General features: G+C 34.3%; 1 protein-coding gene across 1 annotated transcript; it reads right to left on the reverse strand.

The window, feature by feature from the left end:
* Positions 1-26,234, reverse strand: LOC132550982 (sulfotransferase 1C3-like). Its single transcript, XM_060215083.1, has 6 exons — positions 26,063-26,234; positions 25,347-25,658; positions 24,088-24,200; positions 22,734-22,920; positions 22,264-22,347; positions 1-323 (listed from the first exon to the last, which is right to left on the reverse strand). The coding sequence occupies exons 1-6, from the start codon at positions 26,232-26,234 to the stop codon at positions 1-3; spliced, it is 1,191 nt and encodes a 396-aa protein (XP_060071066.1).

Here is a 26,234-nt window from a genome sequence, read left to right on the forward strand (position 1 = left end):
TTAAAATTGGTCTTCTTTTTCCTTATCAAATTTACCAAGGCGAAATATTTTGGTAACACATTTTCGAGCTTCTGAAGGAAGACTACTGGCTCTGAGCATCTCTTCAATTTCTTTTTCGTCCTTCCCCTTTCTTTCCTTTCCATCTGAGCTGGTTTGTTCTTTGACTCCAAAGACTAAAATGTTCTTTTCTCTTCGCCTTCTGTCATCCATCTCTGACAAAACTTCTTGAGCACCTGTGGATTTAATTTGTTGTAAACCTGATTGCCTATTCTCAAACCTCATGACGTCATGACATTCATCGCTTGGGAAACCCTCCTGAACTACTACAACAGAAATATCACCAAAGTTCACAACCTAATATATCTGTACAAACATATCTTAATGAATGTAATTTCAAATGAATATGGACCGATACCGTGATAATATCAGAAAGCTTTCAGAGATCAAAGGCAGTTATCGTGGAAAATGGACCGGATCACTTTCTAATGTAATGATTGGACTCGCAAAGAAAAAAAACCCATGATCCCGGAATATCGCTTTTGACACAAACACAATCGGATTGCAACAATAGCAACTTTGTGGAATTTTTATTGATTACAATTGACGAATTGTGATGACATATTCCCGTGTACAGTTTTAATGTTTAAATCTTGTTGAATCTCCCAAATGCACCAGTTTCTTAATATAAAACGACATTATCACACCAAGTTATTAAACTGTAAATAATTGTTAGTTTAACTTGATTTGCTACTATGGAAACATCCTGCTCGGCGCGTTCACTCTATTGTGCAAACATTGTTATTGATTGATTGTATAGGAAACCAACATGAATATGTTGTGGGTAGTTTATTTTCGCTTTGATTCTAGGTCGATTGTAACGCGCCATTATTAAGTCATATGAGGGGAGGGATGGCCATTCAAAAAAACTTTCTTCGTGTAAAGGTTTTTTTTTGGATGGTTGAAATATATATTGTGAACGAGACAACCAAAATGATAATTGAATAATGTTCAGAAATGTGAGAAAGCGTCAAGATTTTGCAAGAGGAATGTACAGAAGGAAGATGTAAAAATCATTTCTATCATAATTAAAACATTAGAAAAAAAGCTATCGAGCCATAAAGAAATGGAAGGATTGAAAAGACGAAATCCGAACTGATAAATATCTAGCAACATGGATCTGGTATGTAAATAACAGATGGCGCGTTACTACAACAGCCGTACGGTGACCTTTTTCAATGTAAAATGATCTATGATACACTGAATGACATCTGTAATGTACAAGAATTGTATCATCGTATGACTTAGCACCGCAGCTTACAAAGGAAACACACGTAAAACCCTATTGCAACAAAACAAGATAGTAAATGAAAATAATTGTTTCTACAACGCAAAGTATGTAACACATATAATACCAAGTATTGAGTCTTTAAAACGGCATTTTCATTCTACCACGGTAGGTGGGCGTTATTCAACTCATTAGGTATTGATTGGTCATTACAACTATCGTATACAGGATATGAAAACCATAAAGTGGTGACAAGGCTACCTGAAGTGTTGAAAAGGATACCCGGAGTGTTGGTGAAGGTGTATACAAGAGGTTAATCTGTACCTCACTAGTGAACTTCGATGGTGTGGAAAAAAGTGACAGATTGATGACTTCTGGTGAAATTTTGAGAGCCATTTATTTTTATTTATTAATTTTTGCTTTTTTTTTTTTCTTCAAATCTTTAACTAAAACCTACTGCATTTTAGACCTTTGCGAATGTGTTTTAGCGAATTGAAACATAACGAATAATATGAAGACATGTAAGTGATATGGAAGCCACACGAGGTACAGCCTTATTGCAAGATGATCAGAGAAATGTGACCGTACACTTTAATGTTTCTCAGAGTGTGTTTGGTTGTCTATGGCATAGCTATTGACAAACAAATACTGTCCACCAATGACCCAGATCTAGACGCCTCGCTCTACGATAGTTCGGCGGTATCGATTCATCTGCAATTTGGCACGACATTAGTGGTATGTGAATGCTATTTCTTTAAATAATGAAATTCAACAGGTCACAAATCTCAGGAGTTCATGGCTTATTGGCTCGAAGTTTTGCGTGAGGCCGAATTTTAATAAGTACCATCGACAAGCTGGACTGCAATGAGCTGCTCAAAATTTAAACTGGAAGTTGCGTCTTTGGTGATCTGTCCTCTTCATTGGCGAGTCAGACTTTGCGTTGACGTTCATTACTAAAAGAGGAGGGTATGGAAGTTAAAGAAGGGTGGACGTTTTACTGACTGCTGTATTACTTAACATGACCGCTTTGGCATTAGATCAGAAATGGTTTGAGCAAGTACCAGTATTGTCTTCCATTCAGATTTCTGCGTCATCGACATTTGGATCGTTAACTGCTGTTCGCTAGGGATGAGAATCTACACTATACCGTTAGGCCTTGTCCGGAAGTTGTCTAATGCTAATCTTACCGTGCTCGTGTGGTGACCGACCATTGTTGATATGAAGTGGTCCAGTTTTTTCTCCTGACTGAACAGGCTTGGGACACCTCGAAGGACCAGGTTTAGGATTGCACTAACCCTCCACAAAACGTTCAAGAACTTATGACGGCACTGCAGGAGGAATGACAACGTATCCAAAAGATTAGCTACCATCGATGACTAATAAAGAGCATGCGCAGACGTTGCAGAGCAGCAATCAGGATCAACGTAGGTTAATCTCTACCATCCTTTTGATTCAGGTTATCCATCATCGGGAACACATTGATTTGCAAGTTATTGTTACTAATTGTTATTTTATTCTTGTAGCAGGTGCAAACCTTTAAACCTGAATGTGTAATCATAAACTTTAAAGATTTACTACTTTTTATGTAAGTAACAAATACATTGTTGTTTAAATTCTATGATCCTTTACTTTTTTGTCCAGTGTAAAAAGAAACATTTATACCACGATTGGAATAAACTGAAAAAAAGTTTTATGCCATCAACTGTGTTCATGTCTAACAGAGAAACCAATGTCGATAATGCAGTTTTATTCATTATTTGACTATTATCTATGTAATTCAGATGTATTGAAACGTGCTTTGAAAGGTGTTATTCACTAAGGTGAACTCTTAGCTTATTAAGAAATTGATTTAAGTGTTGTTTGGAGACTGATTATTCGATCTTGGGTAAAAGCTTTGAGCTGTAGCACGATTATGGGGACTGTTTGATGAATGTTAAACCCGAGTTGTTTCTTATGTAGGCATTTTCTTTCAATATGGAAGATGGTACTAGCTTGACAAACTGACTCCTAACGTGAGAGCTCATTATGTCTGCGACTGTGTGTGAGAATGTAAAGCGATGTGTGGATAATAGAGAGAAAGTACAGTGTATATTAGTATGTTACAGTACGAGTCGAAGAGTACTCGACTGATCAATTAAGATTTTGTTTCATGATGTATATGAGATATTCCAAAGTAGAAACGAACAAGGCATGTGTTATGTCTCAGACATTTCAAAGATCAAAAGGATTTCATATCTCACATGGGTACTTTACTGCATTATCATGTATACTGATTAGAAGAGAAAAAAACAGATCAGAGATCAACGGTGGCAGCCAATGTTTCCAGATAGATTACATACAGAGAACGATATAGATTATACCTCATTGAGATTGGCAAATAGCTTCAGACAATTCTTTGGTTAAATTCACCAGAATAATCAATTAAAATTTACGTGCTTGTTTGAAATGGAAGCAAATTCTTCTTGATCACATTAAGACTTTTATTTGGTAGGCGTAGGGTCTGACTCGTGTATAATATTGTGTTGTTATTAAATTGCGGTTGGATTTTTACTATAACTATTCCTTTAATAATATACATAGCTTCTCAATTTCGATGATATACTTTAAACTTTTATTTATTTAATCAAATCGGTAAAGCGCTCAGATGGAAACACAGAGTAAAATTTTACCGAATTATAATATATTTCTCTTTTATTTATGTAATTTTTATTTGTGTTTAAACAAGAAGCCTAGCAGCCTTGACTGGCGCCTGAGATAAGCAATATTGATTATAAAGATTAAAGGATAAGTAGCTTTTAAGTGTCATTTTAAAGAAATTGTGACATTGATGATAGTAAGCCAGTGTCTCTAGATGCATACCATCAAAGAACTGCCGTCCTATAGTAATTTGCAATGGGAAATAAACAACATTATGCCCAAAATTTCAGTTATTCTATAAAGATAATAGTAAGATTAACCTCATCATCTGAAGAAATGTGACACCCATTTTGGTAAGGCACCTTCAGACGCTTACATCTATGAAGATTATTTCATTCTTTCTCTTTTCCCCATCAGCCGCAGGGGTCAGTCAGTATCAATATATGCATATCATCTAGCCGTCATCCACTGCTCATAATTCTAAACAAATTGAGAGCTTTCCAATGGACATTTAACAAACTATAGTCAAAAATCTATTTTTCCTACATAAACTATAGTAAACTTTATCTCCTCCCTACGGTGTAATGTGAGACCCTAGGCCACGATTTTTTTTATAAAGCACCTTAGGATGCTTCCATTCATGAACAACATTTAATCTACCATACCTAGGTGTTGAGAAAAAGATTTTTGGAATCTGAGTCAATTTGACCCCTATTGACACCGCCTCTTAGGCCCTTGTGAGGTGGGGATTGTACAATTACTATTTAGCTCATCTAAGGCCAGGGAAGGTTTCTGCAAAATTTCATTGAAAGCAGTTCAGAGGTATTTGAAAAGAAGTTGAATTTGATAAGAAGTTGAAAATGTTAAAATCGACGCATGACGTACAAAGTTTTTTTTCGGCACAGAGAAGGTGAAACCATGACATATTATTTAGACATGAAGACAAGGCTTTTTCGCTGACGCCAATAGAGGAATAAAACGCAGATAACACTATGTATCATCGAAGGGTGTTGTCATTTCGTAGAAACAGATCGCATGACAGAAAGCGTTACTCATTTTAAGAGGCAGTTCACAAGTCTAGAGTATCGTTGGACGGAGAAGATACAAGACATAGCTAATTGATGGGTTTTCTTGGTGACCACAACGGTAAGACAGTTAAATGATGATTATCATCATAATTTACAAATAACTCAGCTAACATTTTAAAGAAATTTTCTACATATTGCGAAACTCTGTTGAAGTAATTGACGATTGGCGATCTGCTTGGTAGGCAAGGTAGGCTAGAGAATAGCATAGCAACACAATTAATCAAAACCAAATTCCAAACGTAATCTTTTTTAGACCCAGAATGGACTTGCATATCACATGCTAAATGCTGATTTTACATTATTGAATTACAGTATTACTATTATTTAGAAATATCTTTTGTCTTAGAAGACATTTAAAATCATTTAAAGGAGCAGTTGAATATCCATTGCCAGTGTAAAATAATGTCGATCATTCTGGATTAATTCAGCATCGAAGTCACAGATTCACTGCTTGTCTATTTGTTGACAAATCTTCAAACAATTCTGCTTCCAAAAATGTGCTTTAGGATGCGAGTTTTCTTGTCTTCTTCAATTCCTACATTTATGACGGTACTGTTACAGTAAATTGCCTGTTGATTTTCAGTTGAGTTAGTATAATTTTCCAAATTCGAACGAAATCAACGAACATATATTTTGAAGTAATAATTCTACGCAGTAGTATTTAGAATAGTAGGATTAAAAAAACATTATTACAACAGACCCATATTGTGAATCATTTGACTTAGTAAATGTCATAGGGAAATGCCTAAGGTGAGAGTTCGCGTAATTAGCTGTAAAGCTACGGAACGCACTCTCTACAATTTTACACATGCTTTTAACACTGGTTATAAAATTGGAAAAATGATGACAGATATTAATTAAGCTAAAGAGTGTACAAAGACAATAAGTAAGTACAAAAAGTACAAAATAGACAGTAGCAAATAAAAAGTGTCATTTTGATTGTTCAAGATATTTTTATTATTAGAACAGTAATTCAGTTTTAGTCACATAAAACGGGTTACTTATTAGAATATCACATGTAACTGATACTTCAAAACAACTAACATGACGGATGCCAACGATGATGACTACATCTGTACTCTACACGACACACATTTGCATTATCATGCAATATAAGAGGTTTCACTGGGAATAATGCTAGCTGTGCAAGTGTTGAGGAGGAAGTTAGGACGCAGGGGATATGTTTTGACATTAGTCAAGGAATTATTTCACTGCGGAAAATGGACGAGATCACATGAACCTGTGAATTTAACTAGTGCAAATTAGAAGAAATATCCCTGATCAATGTCAGTGACCATTTCCCGAATCAAGCTTACGATACTTTAAGTCGTATTAATCGCTGAAGACTGTTGTATTGAATTGAATTTAACCAGAGCTTCAATGTGACATCGAGTAGACGGTATTTCATGTTACCTCTTCCAATAAATAGGTTTTGTGTTGTAACGACGTAAAGGTGGTGGGTGTGGAATCAAGCAGTAAATCCTACAGACCACAGTAGTTTATACATCATGTTGTCAAAAACAGCAGTAGTCATAGATCATTTAGTATCGGTAGAAACATCTTCCACATTTATACAAACAAAAACGTGTGTAAAGAATATGGGTTGTCAGCACTCGTGGTTACATCATAATAGCTTCATGTATAATTCATCTTCTAAGATCAACGGAAATTCAGTCTGTACAGCACATCAGTTAAAAATGAAATTATCCGTTTTTTATTCATTGTAACCTGGACGAGCACGACTAGCATCGCTGATATAAAAATGGCACAAGCACCAAATATAGAATATCTACCAGACTTTATTACACTATGTATACCCAGATACACATCACTCACCATACCACTCCCATAACCAAGCACACTCTTACCCTATTATCATTTACATACACCTATGTAATTTGTCTAAACATTGCAGTCATTCAGTAGTCATTTAAACAACGTTCGACACGGAAATGTCCACGTATATTCTCTAAATCCTTCCCTTTGAGGATGGCTGCTCCACTCGCAATACTCCACGATACAGAAATATGGTGATCTGCTCATACACAGACGGTATAAGTTACTAATAGGCTCATCTATGTAACGACTTGCCCACGAAGGACATCCATCACATCTATCAGGACAGTCAACAGATCATCTGTCCACACAGGACATCTGGATGAATTACATCATTGTCCACACAGATAATGAATCATACAGCTGTCCACACAGGACCACATACAGCAGTAGAACTGCCCACACATGACAGTATAAATGGCCGTCTTGCCGAAAAAGGACTATTTTTACATATCGTTTTCTTGTCCTCACAGGACTGCATCTAAGGTACATTTATTTAGCTGGAACGACACAAATATTACTATATCTAACTATTGTGTCCTGTTATATCACACATATATATACATATAGCTAAATTACATATTTACTATTCATTTTCCCAGCATTTTGCATGTCATAACTTACCACTATTATTTTTATGCCTAACCGACTGTGCTAATATATATTAGCGGTTTGCATAATAATATTAACTTCTAAACACAAACAGTCTGCACTAATTACATAGCCATGGCTAAGCAAAATATGTGTAATATTCTCTGGTATGAACTGTACTCATCTGCACGCACTTTATATACATGTACATTAACACGCTGTAAACGCAAAACAGATTTTTCCTTCCGCCCTACTAACGTTAACATTATGAACCCGGATCCGGTGTACCGTATTTATAATAATTACATTACATTACCACAAGAATGACAATTCATCGAAGGATAAAAATAAGCTGTCGCATTTGATTCGATATCGAAGGCCTTTGTTCCAATTTCTTCGATTCCCGAGAAAGGAGTTGACAACTGACAGATGTATTAACAACACGGGACATGGAGAGAATCTCATCAAGGTTGAAGAAAACTATAGGAAAATGTTATAGTCGCCATAATGATTACACTTGAAAATATCATATTCCTTATGAAATATGAAGTATAAAATTGAATATGCACTAAGCTCGTTAACATACCTGGTGGTTTCATCGTTATAAACATGACTCTTATTTGAGAACGTAGCAATGTTTACCTTGATCTACCATGATGTATCTGCGAATGTGTTCGAGGAAGCAACAGAGGGCCACTTTCCCTTTTGGAACACAAATTCTAACCATACTTATCAGTTGCCCCCGCATAGAAAATCTGGATATCAGTTTTCGTTATAAGAATTAAATGTTTTAACTGAACAGAAAGTTTAATCGAATACATAGTAATGTTTCAGATTTGTTGGTTTTTGTCAGATTATCATTCACATTGATAAAGTAATGAAAATTTTAGTAAAGAAGATGGCAAAAAATCGAAATAGTCATTCAAATAGACTTTGTATCTAGTTTCAAGTTTCAAACTTACTATGAACACATCTATGAAAAAATCGCACAGTAAGGCAGATATGAAAATAATGATCAGTCTGCTCAAGACAATGCTAGAAATTAAAGATTTTTTATAACAGACAATTTCCTGCAAATATCATGTGATTTTCCTGATGCTGTAGTTCAGTTCCTCCGCATTGGTGATTTATAGCACCAAGCCTTTCAAAAATAGCATATTATTTTAATGAATGTCACGTAAACGTGATGTAAACGACCCTTTTCATCATTAGTAAAAATGTAGAGGGATAAATATCCACAGATTGGGAAACAGGAGAAATGAAAAGTTTACTAACGAATATAACGTGATTTGCAAGCGTCTTTATTACAGATCAAGATAGTAACACAAAGACACGTTTACAGTGTTGTGTAGTCCGTGATATAGTCAAAAAACCAAAAATCAAAAAATCTCACAAATCGACATCCTCGATACTGCAAGGGTAACAATCACTTTCGCTTTCTGAATCCTTGGTATATGTCATGACAAATTGAAGGTTCCATGTGCAGCACCTTGTGGACAAGACGATGAGAATAGTTTGATCCTTTCATATACATCAAACGAATCTCGAGGTCGCAAGAGCGTATCAGAGTGTAATTGGTCAGTTTTTTCCTTGGATTCAATAAAATTTCCTTGCTTGTACAGAATGTCATTAGCTTCTTTTTCATTATAGCCAATGATAAGAAATCCTTGAGAAAGTTTAAGAATTACGTCAAAAAATCATAATGCTTTGGACTCAAAACTTTAATAGAAAACAATAGATATTTTGGGAAAGTCCTCTTGGCATTTGATATACTTGTTTTAAGTATCGTTTTGAAAGCGTTAATTGGTAATACCACACATTTTGTTTCTTAAGGTGTAAATGCATACAATTCAAAGATACGTTAAATGATATAATGCAGGCGTCTAGGGTTATTCAAATGATTCCCCATTTAAAAAAAAAAAAAAAACAATAAAAAAAACAAAAAAACAAAAAAACAAAAAAAAAAAAAACAAAAAAAAAAAAAAAAAAAAAAAAAAAAAAAAAACCAAAAAAACAAAAAAGAAAAAAACAACAAAACAACAAAAAACAAAACAACGAAATCCATGTTTACGCCAAAAGGTAGAATATATTATTCTTTGAGGTCTTATAACCTCCCAGTTTTTAAAATTTTATATTCAAACATCGAATGCAAAATTTGACGTCTGTTTCGATTGTTCGTTGATGTTTGCATGCCCTTCATTTCATCGCACTGTATCACATTTTCTTCACCACGTTCCGATTGTAATGTATTGCAATAGCTGTCCACATAGTTTACGACGTTGTAGTTTCAGAATATGAGTAATTGCATGTTCCTCTCCGAAGTACCATCTCTTATTACGACAAAGCAAATAACACGCGAGTTTGTTCCTATATTTAGGATTTAGGAAGTCTTTAACGCGCATGTGGTATTTAGTTTCTACATTAATCTGACTTCGGTTTCTGCGATTGTTTAGAAACAATAACATGCCAATTCAAATTTTGAAGAAAATTAATAGGTGTTGACCTTTTCCCTAAATTACACGAATGCGTAAACAAAACCCACAAGAAAGAAATATTATAAGCATTGTTATTTCTAGTGGCTCTTTAGGTTTTTTTAAGAATGACATAAAGTCATCAAAGCACGAATAGAAGAAAATTCACATTATACATAAAAACAAAGAGGACAATTGTCAGTTTCATGACTTTAGTGAAAAATTACAACCTGTTTACCTCAGGTTTTATATTGAAACCAATTCAAAAAAATGAAATCTTTCCATTATAAATAAATAAATGAACAGGGAAAGGGAAACTATTGGAAGTAAATATTTTCAGATAAGGTCATGATGGCGGCCATTAAAACAAAATACCGGTAGGTTAACACTACATGCATTTAATCTAAATTGAAATGTGACAAAACGAATATTAACAAAAGAAATACTTACACGTAGACCCTAAAACATTACATAGAGAAATTCCCTATCAGTAGTCCGTTCTATCATAGAAATCGTATACACGATATACAAGGAAGGCAAGTCAAGAATACACAATATGTCAAGTAAAACATCAACATTCCATTACTTGGTTGTGGACTTTCTTCTGTAGGTCAAACAAATAAACGGATACGGGATGCTTGCTCCGGTGAATTGTTGTGTAATCTTTTATCAAATTTTCACTTGAAAGAACATTTTTCGTTTACTGTATACACATTAACAGTATTCAATTGAATAATCGCTGTTAAATAAGATTTATCACACAACTGACCTGATGTGTCAAGACATATGGCTATGACATGAATATCGTAAGACACATGTGTAATAAATAAGTTGTGTCGTCATAAATAAGCCATGTCTTCATGACGCCACATCATTGTCTCGGTGGTGAAAGTTAAACCGTCCAAATCGAAATAAGTCTGTCTTGTCGAGAAATTTATTTAATATTCTTTATTTCATTATGCGTTATGAGTTATCAGTTAAATGGCAAAGAGAACCTTTCACTCGTGCCTAGTATGTCACTCGTCTATTACATGTAACTAATGTAAAATAGTGACATATCAAGCTATTGATCGCATTTAATTAATTCAATCTTACATCTACGTTCAATTTTTATGTGCCTGCCAGCTAAACGCTAGTTTGGATTGTATAAAAAGCATGTGTTCCTGTGGTAACATCTTTCAAAACAAAACTGAGAATTAGAAGCATCTCACTGCATCAATGAGAAGTTATGTTTCTCTAGGACCATTAATGGCAATGAAACATAAAATAACTTCATTACTTACTTGGATTGACCAAGGTTTACATGGCTGGTGTCGTCGAAGAAGCAGTAGACGGAACACCTTATTTTCCTTGGATTTTTACAGGAGTTTCCCTGTAAATCTTTCTTTTTTCATATTTTGCCCTAGTTTTATGAAATTTGAGTTTGAATTATAATTATGTTGCCATGTTGATATTTTCGTGGTGATTTTTAAACAAATCAATATACCGCTTTGGCCATTACATTTATTTTAGGCATGTCTGTTTGTTAGATGTTGAACGAATATTCATAGTTTCAGTCTTATAGTCGATTTAATTTGATTTCGTTCAAGGCGCACATATCCTCTTTCATGAACGATCAGGTTGCCAATTGAAACCGTGCCGAGATCTAAATTATTAGAAATCCTAAATGTTTCAGCTTCATTCAGAATACGCCTCGGGAAATTCAAAACTTATTGACAACTGTAAGACTTTTTTATTTCTTATTTTTCAGTTGATTGTAAACCAATTGCCAGTTATCAGGAAAATGCGGGCTAAACCAGATTCTCTTTATAGTATCGAATGACCAGAGGCTTTTACTGTGTTAGCTTTTGACATTTACCGTTATATGGTGTCTGTTTATCATTTCAAGTTGGTTTTGTATTCAGCATGACTGAGTGGAAATCTGCTTTATTCTATTCATTTAAATCTTAGCCTTGAATTTTGTTTAAATGAGTTCAAATGATGGTCGTTGCTTTTATATAGATATTTTTTCCTTCATCAAGTTGCAATACTAAGCATTGATAGGATATGATCTGATCTCTAAAATCTACTTCACATTCTTAAATATCCCATGGTGATAACAAAACCATTATGGTTTCCTATAGATATTCCTCGACTGAAATGAGACATCTCAAATAATCAATACCTCAATTAGGGAAAAAATCGGAATACTTTCTTCAATAGAAATCCTTATAATAAGATTGGTACAGGCAATGAATGGTATTTAATCCATGAAGTATAGTGAATTTATTGTTTGTGTAATGGAATGTATTATCACAAGGTCAGAACCTGTTTGGTGTGAATATACACGAGGTTACACACTAGCCATAACCAGCGTTCTGGAAGGGTAAACGTCTTCTGTTTCGAAGATGTATATTTAGATAAATAAAAATAATGCCACGTTCTTAAACAAGAACAAGGTTATAATCGTATTCATATCAATTAAGTAAGATATTCGAGAATAAGATTACAATATTCATTATTCCATGAAGATAATCACAAAGTATATGTCATCAAAAAATGGTTCTTTATTCATCATTATTCTAATTATCTATTTGATTTTAAGGGTATCTATATAAACATTTCGTTGGCTTATATTTAATTTCGTATTGTCAATGTCGAGTGAGACTGTTGATTTTGTTTCAAACCTCTATTGCTGTAGCTGACATTGCATTGCGAGTGATAACCTATAAATAGAAAAAAGGCGGTTAATGAGGACTGACGTGTAAAACACTTTACACTTTGCAAGAAACTAGCATCAAATATTATAGAACAAATAACGGGGATGGTGAAAGGTTTTTTTAATGATTGTCGAAGGCTAATATGACCTTAAGAAGTAATACATTACAACATATTCACACATCTAGATTAATTGAAAATTCCTTCAACATATGAAGTAATTTGTTATTTATATAACAATGACCTTAAATGTATAGTGAAATTATTTGAACGAGTTGGCTTAATTGCAATTTTACTGGCGTTTATTCGAGTGGGTGTGAAAGCCACATTTAATTATATAAAGAATGTCGTTTCTTCCATATATCGACTTTTTTCATACGAGGTTTAATTTATCAAAGAGCTATTCAAAACAGGCCACAAAGACCTTGCAAAGCCGTTAACTTTCACTTTCAGATATATTGATAACGTCTTGTCTTTAAATACCAAGATATTTTTTCGCGTTTATCGTTTATACCTACCATAATTGGAAATAAAAGGACATGGCAGACTCTTCTACATCAGTCGCTGATCTTGAACTTTACCTACAATGAAAAAACACGATATGTGATAAGCGTGATGATTTCAATTTACCAACTGTTAATCTTCCAGTGCTATAGATCAACACTCTTGCATCAGCAAGCTGTGACTTTTACATGTCGCAGTTGATTCGATGTTCAATGGCTTGTTCCTATTATCACGGCTTCCTTGCAAGAAGACGTCAATCGACGAACAAACTTGTAACAAATGATTTCAAAAGATGAAAGTTGAAGAAAATTTTGGAGAAAGTTTATAGTGTTCGTAGTGATATCATTGAAAAGTATTATGTTTCTTTGCGGATTATAAAACTGGACACGTCTGATGTTAGTTAGTTGTATTCGTCGTATTCCTTGTTCTCATTTGAGAACGAGACATTACTTACTTGGCTTAACAAATTCATATTGCAGCTGCCGTCGATGCAGCAGAAGACGCTTACTCTTTCAGAACACATGGTCTTATTCTTCTTGTACGTTTTCAGGCGTCTCTGTGTAAAAAAAACAAGGAAGGACGAAGTGCTCTGTTATGAAGAAACCGTTTAACCCCTAAACAGTATTATTTAATTGACAAATATTCAAACTTGAGGGACGTAAATCTATACCATTGCAGGACATGTAACATAAACATACGAAAGGTATATATATATATATATATGTGTGTGTGTGTGTGTGTGTGTGTGTGTGTGTGTGTGTGTGTGTGTGTGTGTGTGTGTGTGTGTGTGTGTGTGTGTGTGTGTGTGTGTGTGTGTGTGTGTGTGTGTGTGTGTGTGTGTGTGTGTGTGGAAGGTGTCTTCTGAACGCTCTGCTTCTGTTCAAAATAACAAGTCGGCTCCTGCTGTGTTCTTAAAAGATGGGCCGTGGTAAAGCATTATCTAACTTTTTACATGATTACAAAAATAGATAAATCAGAAAAATATGATTTGTTGTTTTATGTACAAGATACTGCAGTTAGTAGTTATTTGATGGGGAGAGTAGGAATGCTCAAAATGAATTAACCATCTAGTCGGTTCTGCCAACTTGTGTTTTTTTTAAGGGACGACATAAAGTCGCCTTTGTAAAAGGACATCTTATTTACTTGTTTCAATTTTTCGCAATCAAGTAAATGCACCGCGGAATAGTAAAACTACTATCCTCGCGAAAATAACTGGCTATGAAGTGTGTAAACACTCAATGCAATAAGTTTATTCGCCAAAACATTACCTGCTTACAAGTGTGTAAAAATCGTTGATATCTAAAGTACACTCTAGCTTTGCTCAGGAATAAATTATCTGAAAAATGATTAAATCAATATAAACTGCATGCAGGCTAAATACAAAAAAGCTGGAGTTCCTTAAATCTGAAACATAATACTGATTTGATTGTACTTTCATCAATCTTATTTACCTTTGATAACAAATTCAATTAAGTAGAACAGTTGTAAACCTTACTTTTTCAAGTACGCTTGATAACATATTCATAGCAGAGATTTAAAAAAACGTACCTAGGTTGCCAATCAGAAGAAGGTTTTCAATGACGATTTCCTCAATCGCTTGTAAAAATGATTGAATTTCCCTTGTATATTATCTATCCAATCTACTCATGCATTGTAACATTTGTCTACAAAACGTTTAATGTGACTCAATTTTCTTAACGAGGAGGAATGGTTAAAGGACTTACTGTAAACTCCAGCTGATACGTTATTTACTTTTTAAATTACTTTCTATAGAAAATGTGGAAAGAGTAAGAAAATTCAAATGTACTCCAAGCAATATTTTGTTGGGTGACATGGCGGCATATATCCAAAACAATGATTTGTTCAAGAACATATCTGTAATTCCGGTAGATAACTTTGTAGATGTAATTAATGCCAATGATTTGTGAAGCATTTATCTTAACTCAATAAGAATACAAATTAAAGCATCCTCGCCCTGAATCTGATTGATTGACCCAGTTTGAAGAGGAAATTAATTTGCACTCTTAACCCGAAACGTTATTGATTACCTTTGTCAATTTCACACTTGGTCATCATCGGCATTAATTACTCTGCGAAAACCAACACCAACAGAAGCGACCCTAGATGTGACTCACGAAGAATTGGGAACCAGGGTCATCGAACAATGTAAACATGTTAAGAATGACACAGAATTATTCCGTTTGTGTACATATGGTTTGATAAAGCATATATACATTAATATGTCCTGTATGGAAGACTAGATCATTCGGCGTTAATCGATCGAAAGCTACCTTAACAGATAAATATGATGCAGAGAGTGCTGTTCCTTCTATACATTGTGTTGATATGTCAGTAGCGTTAAGGATAAGTGGCTATCGTATCAACGCATCTATCAATGCTGGATTAGGAGGGGCCATCAAATTGATAAGGTATATACATATGAACAAAAATTTCAACATTGTCATCACCCTACCAGTAACACCATCACCACCACCAAAACAACAATAATTACAACACCGTCAACATCCCATTCGTTCCACCATTACCCTAACAACAACAACAACAACAACAACAACAACAACAACAACAACAACAACAACAACAACAACAACAATAACAAAAGAAACGACAACAACACACAAACAGAAATTGAAATGCCGTGATAAAAGTGAATAGCAATGCCAACAGTCAGCAATCAAACTTACCATCACCATCATCAAAAACGGTATATACATCCACAACTACCAAACATACTGGAACAACAGTTTAGTTTCCTACTCTACATGTATGCCATATTTTAAATGATCAGAGTAAATTCGATTCGGTATATACATGCGCACTTTTGTTCTTTTGAAATGATCAAATATCATATAATTCATTATATATTTGATTATTGAGCAAATGCATCTCCCCATCTAGATCTTTATTCCATTTCAACCATTATTCTTCCCCTGAGTCGACTAATGGGTTTCAACGCATGAATTAAGTCCTTTAACGTTTAGTACGAAGCCTATAAGGACAAGACTTTCATTTTGCTCTGATGTATCTACTTCTATTGTATTGAAACATTTAAACATCATATTATTTAATATCTCTTTACACATCTATCGGGATCAAATGATATCATGGTCACTTACATTGGTCGTATTGCTGTGTAATGCTGGTTTTTTGCAATCAAGGTATTAGTAGAAGTTTATTGTAATTGCTTGTGCATCATGGCGTTCATGATTCCACCAATGCATTTATGTGTTTTACATCGTCCTTAAGAGGATGCACGTGAGAAAAGAAGATATCAGGATATCAAAGACTGCTATCTTAGTCTATGACGGCCCTAGGCTGCATCCGATTGGGTTCTGTAAGACTCAATGAGATACAAGACAGAAATCCTTCACAAAGGCTAATACATACTCTTCAAATGAAATATTCGCATGTGAATGCGCTGCATTCAGCTTGCACTCTTGTAAAATATCTCGTAGGATCTAGGCTTTTTCATACGCAATTTATATCACTAGACTTTACAGAGCCATAAAAGCTGTACTTAGTATACAGGAAATACCACATAGCTGGATCTCTTAGGTAAAACCAATACACTAATCCATTTTAGCGCATAAGAGCATTGAGATTACATTTTTTTTTATTAATACTAGATTATGTAATTTTAATGTATTGGATATGTGAATTAAAATTTAGAAATAACAGTATTTCATTAATTATTATTTCCCCTCCAGTTTTATCACACGTGCAATGTGTGAATATAACTGGTCGAAATGACAAAAACCAGGAAACTTGTTCAGTCGATACATCACATGTGCCAAAAATGTGGAAATATTCATTACTGAACTGGTATTCTAACGCACCGTTTTGCAAGCTCAGTGATAAAAAATACAATTTGTGAAGATAAATTTGCAGAATGTAAGATGTAAATTGGATCATATCAACGACACTACAAAACATTGGATCTCAAAATCGATAACAAAAGACAATAACTGCGCAAAAAGACATTAAAATGAAAGTCATCATACACTTTAAAAACAGTTGGCCAGCTAGAATATCAGGAAACAAGATACGTTTCTGAAAAGGAAATGATCCATCATGATGTCCTCGAGACAGACGTATAAAAAATAAACTAATTATCGATGCTCTAAGAAGCTGTATAAAACGCTTATGAAATGCATTTTTATTATTGAAAATACGGCCACGTTAATTTTTTTAAACCAGATAAAATGTAAACAACACATCAAAATATATTTCCCGATTATTCTAAATGGTTACATAATTATCTTGAGTAGCATATCATTGGTAAATAGTAACATATAATGTGCTACTGCCAGGAAAGGAAAGTTTCATTTCAGTCAGAAATTAATGCGATGCTAGATTAAAACATTGGAAGTCGTATCATGTTAGATATAATAAGTTTATGGAGTTTCAAATATAAGATTCTATACGTATATGTATATAAACTGTTTATAATAACATTACATCAGATTAGTTTCTATTCCTTGGGACTATAACCCTTCAACCAGTTGTCTAATTAACCATTTCATTTAGTATGAATGTTACTATAGATTATTGCGATACGATTGAAGTTTACTCAACATAGAGATATGTATCAAAGTACTTTCATCACAACACTTTGAATCATATATAATGTATTCATCAAATTAAAGACCTGTACAACTTGATTGCACACACCAGTCAAAGTAAAGAATACTAAAAGAAAATACTCATGTACTTGACGTTATCATAAAACTATCAGATATATAAAAATTACGAAATTTATATGAAGTATGGGGCTATCACAGCTCCCAAACTAGTCTTTAACTTTTATTTCGATCACTTTCAAAGTCGTCTCACAGCCTTCAAAAGTGATGCCCTTTAATTGATGCATCATCTCGAGTTATGTAGGGACGAAACAGCAGTATGATGCATTTTCCTCACAAAACTTTGCATAATACACAAAAATAACAAGACAAAACACACATACCAACATTAACACATATGATATCATCTTCATCATCATCATCATCATCATCATCATCATCGTCGTCGTCGTCGTCGTCGTCGTCGTCGACGTCATCAGTTTAATCATCAGTGATATTCTTTGTTTGGCTCTATCTCTTTATCTGACTTCGCATGTGTATCAAAAAGTGTTATTCACGTGTTTGTCTTTTGTGTAATCATAAACACTCGCATATAAACATCGTTCACACAACAATGCATTAAACTAAATCTTACAGCTGTTTCGTCCTTCTAGGACTAATCTTTGATGCCAAGGGCCTAAACTATTGAAACCTAGGAGGGGACTGAAGAAAATCACGACTAGTCACAGTAGTCGTCAAAATCTAGTTGGAAAGGTGCATTCACGTCGTAATTAATTTAGATTCATTAAATGGATTGTCTAGAAAGTACACGTGAATCAATTAAATAGTGGAATGAAGAGATATCGCCAACTTCTAGAACTCGGAGAATATTTCCAAATGAGATATGATGGAGACCATAAAGCTTCCCCTAATTTCCACCAATTTCCACCTTTCAATATCCTTGTTGTATTTATTTACGGATATCATGATAATAATCTTAGATTACTACTAATTAAACGTGACAGGTTGCCCCTGCTTTTAATTAAGAGATAAAAGGAAAACATGGGAAAGAAAAATTAAAAAGAAATGGAAATGAACGATAAAAAACAAACAACAAATACAAAAAAAAACATTCAGTGGTGTGAAGCATAGTACCATACGCATCTCCTCTAAGTTCCTTTGGAGGCATACATAGAGGGCAGTCGGAAAGACTTATATTATCTTATTAGTGTAGCATGTATATTTCTATCTGATATAATTATGTTTTTATCTGATTATTGCATGAATTGCCGTCAACGTAAATGCAAACGTTTATTACCTTTCCCCCCAAAGCCTTCGATTTCACTTTTACACATATAGGCTATGTGTCTTTAAAAAGAACGTTATTTTCCATGGCTCATGGGATGCTAAAATCTTCTTACATTGATCTCTCATTTCAGTTTAAGCTGTATGAAAAGAGTGATGGTTTCAATCCTGTTCCATTTCTTGATAGCTTTATGCTTTCTCTCCCAGATAACAGCACTAACAGTCGATCCGATATTCAAGAGCTTGTTGATTATATCACAAAATCTGTGATATATGTCTGTTACCGACTGACGCCGGTTGATGAAGTATATCGAAAACTTTCATGGAAGTTAGGATCTCTTTCGGCTTGTTGTAATCTAAGTGTGACAAGGTTTATACTATACACATACGCGTGGCATGCGCCTCCCCGTCTTGCGATCAATTTTTATTTTTCTCAGTCGCCTCCATGGCTTTGAAATTTAGGATCTAAACAACGTTTACGAGCCCTAGAAGGATAACACAGATGTGCGATGCAGTTTAATCAATTATATGGATACTGCATCTTATTATAAATTAAACTGAAAAATGCTGTCCATTTGAAGAATGGAACTGAATGCATTTTTTAAATTTATGATGATTCATTGATTTAGCATTTTGAGTTGCATTGTTTCAAAACTTTCTTAAGATGTTCGAGGAGATACATCGAATTAAAGAATTTATTAGAATCAAATTGTATAATGAATAATTAACAGGACGGTTATTGCTGCAGGAAAAATTATTTTTGTCGTTTATTATTGTTAATTGACTCAGTTTCCATTAGCATTCAAATATATAATTATGTGTGCTTATTTGATTGATGTTTGATATATTTTTTTGTTTATCAACTCTATGTTACTATATGAAAATGAATCAAATGGTATTTGTTTTACAAATTGCAACCTTTTGTTTACAAATTATATCTTGACTATCTCGAAATAACTGAGATATTATATTCTTGAAAACTACTCTGCAAGATAAATATATATATATATTTTTTTTAAACTGGGAAGGGAAGGTGGGGGTGGGTGGGGAGGATATATAGAGGTAATGACATTCATGTGAAAGAAATAAGTTCCAACACTCACACTTAATTCCACCAACGTCAGATGGTGTGCTGACCAAATCGCTCTTCGTCCGTGGTCTGTCGACCCGTCGTCTATCCGTTCGCCGTAAACAATTATTGAGATGTCAATTCCTCTAATTTGTATATAGGTGTCCCAAGTATCAAATCTCGAGACTGATCAGAAAAGTAAAATGGCCGGCCACCTTGGATTTTATTAGCTACACTTTCCAATCGCTATGTCTTGAGAAGTACAGGCACGATTATTCTCGAATTTCATAGAGCCTTCAAAATAGTACACACCAAGACCATGCTGGTAATGATCTCTCATCAGAAGTCGACATTGCGGCAATACGGGAAATATCGGTCATAAAACAGGTTTCCGACCCCGCGAGATATATTTTCATAATATTTTCTAAATATACGATTACAGTAGGCGTTCTGAGTGAGGCTTTTCGGTATATTAAGAATTATTACGTTATAAACACAAACACTATTCATTTGGGGAGAAGGCGGATGTAGGGTAGACAGATATGATGCAAACACGTAAAATTTGACTTTTGTTTCATTAGTTATCACCAAACAGAAATAAACAAACACGCAAAATAACTAATTAAATATATTTTTAAAGCGGGCACGTATACATTTATTTTTATTTGATTTAATGCAGAAGAGTAGCTGTGAATAACGGACCCCAGGCACACTAAGACGAAATCATACATAGGTGACATTAATAACGTAAATAACTTCTAAATAAAATGACTACAACAAATTCTATTTCAGAGGTTGTTAAACCTTATTTCCTCGATTTCAAGAACATGATGTGCAAATGGGTCTACATCGTGTCCTTTACATTTCGATCGATTCACTTTTTAAGTCCAGCTATAAAACACGTTTGCTGCATGTAGTGTTGTTAAACACTGCCATATCAACAGCCATTTTATTGTCTGTAGATTTTATCTTGAATAGAAGAAATAAACTGCTACCATTCTGAACGTAAAACTAACACCACAACTTCTCAATATATTCGAACACTCAACGTTGCTTGATTACGTAATATATATATATATATATATTGCAAATAACATGTTATTTTAGAGTGCCTGGCTAGTAATGCTAGTCTACAACCTAATTAACTATTTACCTGGTACAACGTGTCTTTCAATCGTTTTACATCAATAGACATGCAAAAGACTCAATCAACACGATAACTATGATGCTAGGATAGCACAATTATAAAACGGGTTATTATAAGAAATTATTGGATTGATGAATTGTTTCAAGGAGCATCAATTTGGAGATAATTGATTTAGTTGTAATGAACGGTTTATAATTACGTAACATAAAACCTTTAATTCTTCCTCTCATTACATAATATTGTTATTTCTGCGAAATATTCAAGCTAAATAACTTTTAAATTTTCAAAATAAACTAGAAAGAGAAATAACAGGACTTTAACAAGTACTATGTTAGCATACGGCATGAACTTAATGACCTTTTACATGAGCAAGAAATGTACTTACATGTATGCTTATATCGTTCTTGTTTCTCTGTGATTTCTAACAAAAATATCAAACAAGATGAAACATTTTTCTATTATATCTCAATTTATGAACAGGTTGAATATATATAGCAATCAATACGGGAGTGGTTCAGGTAAAAATGTAATCCATAAAATAAAAAACGACAAGACAGATTGAATGTGAAGAGTTCAACACTTTTTTATTCGTCTCGTTTAAAATATTTGCTGAATAGTTAAATGACTTTTCCGGAATTAATCCCTTATTGATTGATGTTCTACTCTTGGGCTAGCAAAGTGTAATACAAAGTTATCCTTTTGTAGCTTTTCGTTTGTGACGTCACTACTAATGACGTCATACTTAATCGTCAGAATCAAAACTACATAAGAAAAGTACACGACGTATTTTATAATTCCCATACCACCATCACACAACAGAAACTAAAACACAAAATACAAATTGTAAATAATACATAAACAGTTTAGAACCTTTAGAAAATATGCCATCAGGTAATCCCAAGTGATTGCTGGTCACACTCCAAAAAACTGCAAAATCTACAGCTAACAAATACAATTAACATTAAAATGTCTAGAATTCAGCGTAAAATACTAATATACATTGAAGCCGATTTTTATAACATCCTGCTTACTCGTATGTAATATCAATATTACACGTGGACAATTTGTCCTTGATTGCTGCATCAAATACTTCATTTTGTGAAACAGTCAGCATGTTCCTCCAATCTCCGATGATTCCTGCGGACAGTAACAGTAATTAATTAAAACGGTAAATATTTGCATTGACATTCATCAAATAGATTTGGAAAATCACATGCATACCGAACAAAAAAGCAATATGTTCATTCCAGGAGTTTTAGTTGATGTTTCGTTTGAAGTAAAAGGCTTTTTTTTATGTCTCAGAAATTCTGCAATGTTGGTAGTCACCTAAAAATATCTTCTACATTAAGAATTTTCACTGACGTCACATAAGAAACTGGTAATAATATGATATTTTGAGCATCACTTTATTTAAATAACTACTAACCTATTAAGTCAAATTATAACAGACTATCATCGTGATCTGTCACCCAAATTGTGTTTGTCGATCAACTTTTCATTACATGTCATTACATACAGTTTACCTTTTCGATACAACGGTAGACGACCATTCTCACACAGGTGCGCCCATTGCTCTGTAGCGCCGGCGCTTTTTGTGTGCTCTTCCTTCATTCTATCAAATTCAATATGTTTCACAATATTGTCCAAGAAAGTAACGCTACTGTCTGTTTCCAGAAACTTAGCAAGTTTCTCAATTTCCCCATATGGATCCTTAACATGAAATAAAAAAAAATACTATAATTTTCAAAATATCAACTAAAAAGGAAGTAACAAGCTTATTGTAATAGTTTAATTCATTATTTAACTCTACTGTTTTTAAATCTAGATTGCTATGTAAATATGTTATTGACTTGTGTGTCTCCAATACATTACACTGAAGGCAATGGAAAATAATTGCAAGGGAAAAATAAGTTTTTACTTTCTGGCTTCCAAAATGTCAGGAAATGTATTCATAGCGATGATAACATGGGATACTATTCTGTTCACAAGTTGGGATGCGAGATGAAGAATACATTTTAAAAATCTATGACATTTACCATCGATAATCCGTTATTTGTAAAACTTTTTTAGTTATGAAAGTTCTATTTCACACCAATGTAACCCCACTTGGCTGGAGAGAACTGCTCTTTAGCTCGATCGGCTGAGCATCTGACTAGCAAGCCAGGGGTCCCAGCTTCGAGTCCTACTGGAGGCCTTAAAATAACATAATGACCTCTATTACATTGGCCCTGATGTCGAGACACATGAATAATACTTAGCATTGTTCTTCAGACAACGCTGTAACCCCTGGAAACTCAAGGGCGAATTATTTCCTGGAGGTGTGGTATGTAACTCTGGTAAATACCAGCCGCTTTATACCGCCCAGTAAGAGAAAACTTCTCTCTTGTATGCCAGAGGTCCCAGGTTCGAATTCTAGCGGAGTCATTGAAATTAATAATGAACTCTGTCACACTAGCATTTCGTTTTCTGCGTTTGGGGAGGAATGTTGAACGTTGACACTTCTGATTACTTTGACACCTCGTGATCCTACATCGAATACTTGGCGTGTCGTATTCTTGTGTAGAACATGTAGAAAATGCTTCTTTTAGAACACGTTTTTTTTTTTTTTTTTAATTATTATTATTTTTTGGTTTATTTTCTAAGTTAATTCACCCCAAAATCACTGTGATCCAGAAAATTTGATGTTTGTTTACACCATGCTTGCCACTGAATTTCACATATCATTTAAACGATTTAGAGATAAAGATTTTACGAATCTGGCTTTGAATTGTAACACACTTCGTCATCGATATTTGCTAATATTTGAATTTTAAAAATTCTGGGTATTCACAACCGAAACAATTGACAGTAAAGACAGCAAAGACATATATACACTACCCTTTTGATGTCCTCGTACTTGATAGTGTGAATGTTGAGAGCAGTGTTCACTGATTTTGCATTATCCCACTCCTTTGTGTGATTGAACCAAGAACCGCCGACTCCAATGCCAACTGTATAGAGCATAGATACAAAATTGGTGTTAACAGAAAAAACAATATGTCCCATATCTTTGATCCCAGAAAAATTTGACTGAAGATACCATCAACACCATCAGTTTTACCTGTAAGGAAGAAATCAATGATGCTTTGCCATTCCTTGACAACCTCCTAGTAATGAAAGATGACGGTACTATCAGAGTATTGGTCAATAGGAAAAGGACGCACACGAACCAATACCTTTGCTTCTGATCGCACCACCTCTTACACCAGAAGTTGGGCGTTGTACGAACCTTGCTCAACAGATGTGAAACGAATGTTACAGAAAAACAAGACAAGAAGCAAGAGCTTATAATCACACCCATAGCTCCATGAAAACATGTTGGTACCCTGACTGGGCAATCCAGAAAGTTAACAATGAATTTGATAAAAGCAAAAATACTAAGAGACGAAACACCAAATAAAAGCAAAAAACGAAAGGACAAGTTGCCATCTCTTGCATCAAAGGCCTGTCGGAAACCGTTCAGAAGATTTACCGTGGTCATGGCATTCAATAGCCATAAAAAACATACAAGACTCTCTGAAATATCCTAGTCCACCCTAAGGATAAAACACCAAAAAGGAATGTCGAAGAATGCATATACAATATCGGATGCAAGAACTACAACGCATCTTGTATCGGAGAAACAAGTAGAAGATTCTGAGTCCAAATCAATGGACATCAAAAAAAAATATCTAGATCAGAGCGAAAACATTCTCAGTCCCAGATAAGTAAATCTGCACTTAGAGATCATTCCACTAATCAAATTCTTATCATTGATAGGGAAAACTTCAAAATAGTCGACATGGAAAACAGCCAATTTAGGCGGTCGGTTAAGGATGCCAGCAGGATACGCCACAGCGGGCCAGTACTTAACATGGACGACGGGGCCACAGACACTCGCACATCTATAACCAAGTGTTAAACAAAGCCGAATTGCCTACATAACATTATTGCCATCTGGTGTATTTTTGGTATATGTCTTCAGTCACACTTATTTTGAATAGCTGTCATTTCATTTTTTTAATATTGTTGCGTCTATTTATTTTTCTTTTAAATCTGATTTCGTTTAAACAATGTAAATTACTTCGTGATTTGAAATGATTAACAACGTAACTTACATTCATCCGAAAGAAATATTCTCAGAAGACCGTCTGTATCCCCTTCGTAGACATTTTTCTTTAGCAAACCTAAAAAGCACTTCAGTGAGACGAAAACGTCTTTTGGGTTTCTCATAACATATACGATTTTACCGACGCCACATTTGATGGTTGAAGGGAGTATATTGTAAGTGATATGAGTTGCGATTGTTCGAGGATGAGACATATTATCAAGTCTCTTGATATCGTGGAACTCCATCAATTCATGTCCGCCTTGGTGCTTCATCGAGCCTGTCCGTAACATGTTGATGATATTGTGTACCCAATGTGTTCCTACAAAAAAAAAGTCCAGAAAAGTAGAGTCTTACAGTTTTATGTTTGAAAACATATCATTATGTGTTTATATAATAAAAATAGTTTTCCTTAATCCCCATAGTGAATATTTAATTTTTTGATTTTTTTTCACCGTCAACGTACATCCATATCGATTGCCCTATTGGAGGATAACTGACAGGAAATAAAACTGGTAATATGGCGATATAAATACTAGTATAAGCTTTTTGCTGACGGGATGATTACATTCAGTTCAAATCGGTTTTTTTCAAAAGGAACAAACAAATCTATGTAATACCTTTGACTGCTATAATTTATATTGAAGTAAGTTAATAAAAACTAAACAATTCTTCCAAGAGACAGCAATGGCTACTAACGAAATATATAACATTTTGCTATGATACCTGATTTGGGATATGTGCAGAGAAACACGTCGTCATTGCGAAATTCATAGCTGTCGAGCAGCTGTAGCTGATCCTTGACATTGCCGTAAACAAGTGGAACGTAAGGTCTACCGTCGTATCGCTTGTACTTGTACCAGTTTCCCTGTTCATCTGTCATTTCTATGATATCCAT

Source organism: Ylistrum balloti, unplaced genomic scaffold (genome assembly GCF_031769215.1).
Source record: "Ylistrum balloti isolate Yb309-2 unplaced genomic scaffold, AGI_CSIRO_Ybal_v1 Utg370160, whole genome shotgun sequence".
Lineage (NCBI taxonomy): Eukaryota > Metazoa > Mollusca > Bivalvia > Pectinida > Pectinidae > Ylistrum > Ylistrum balloti.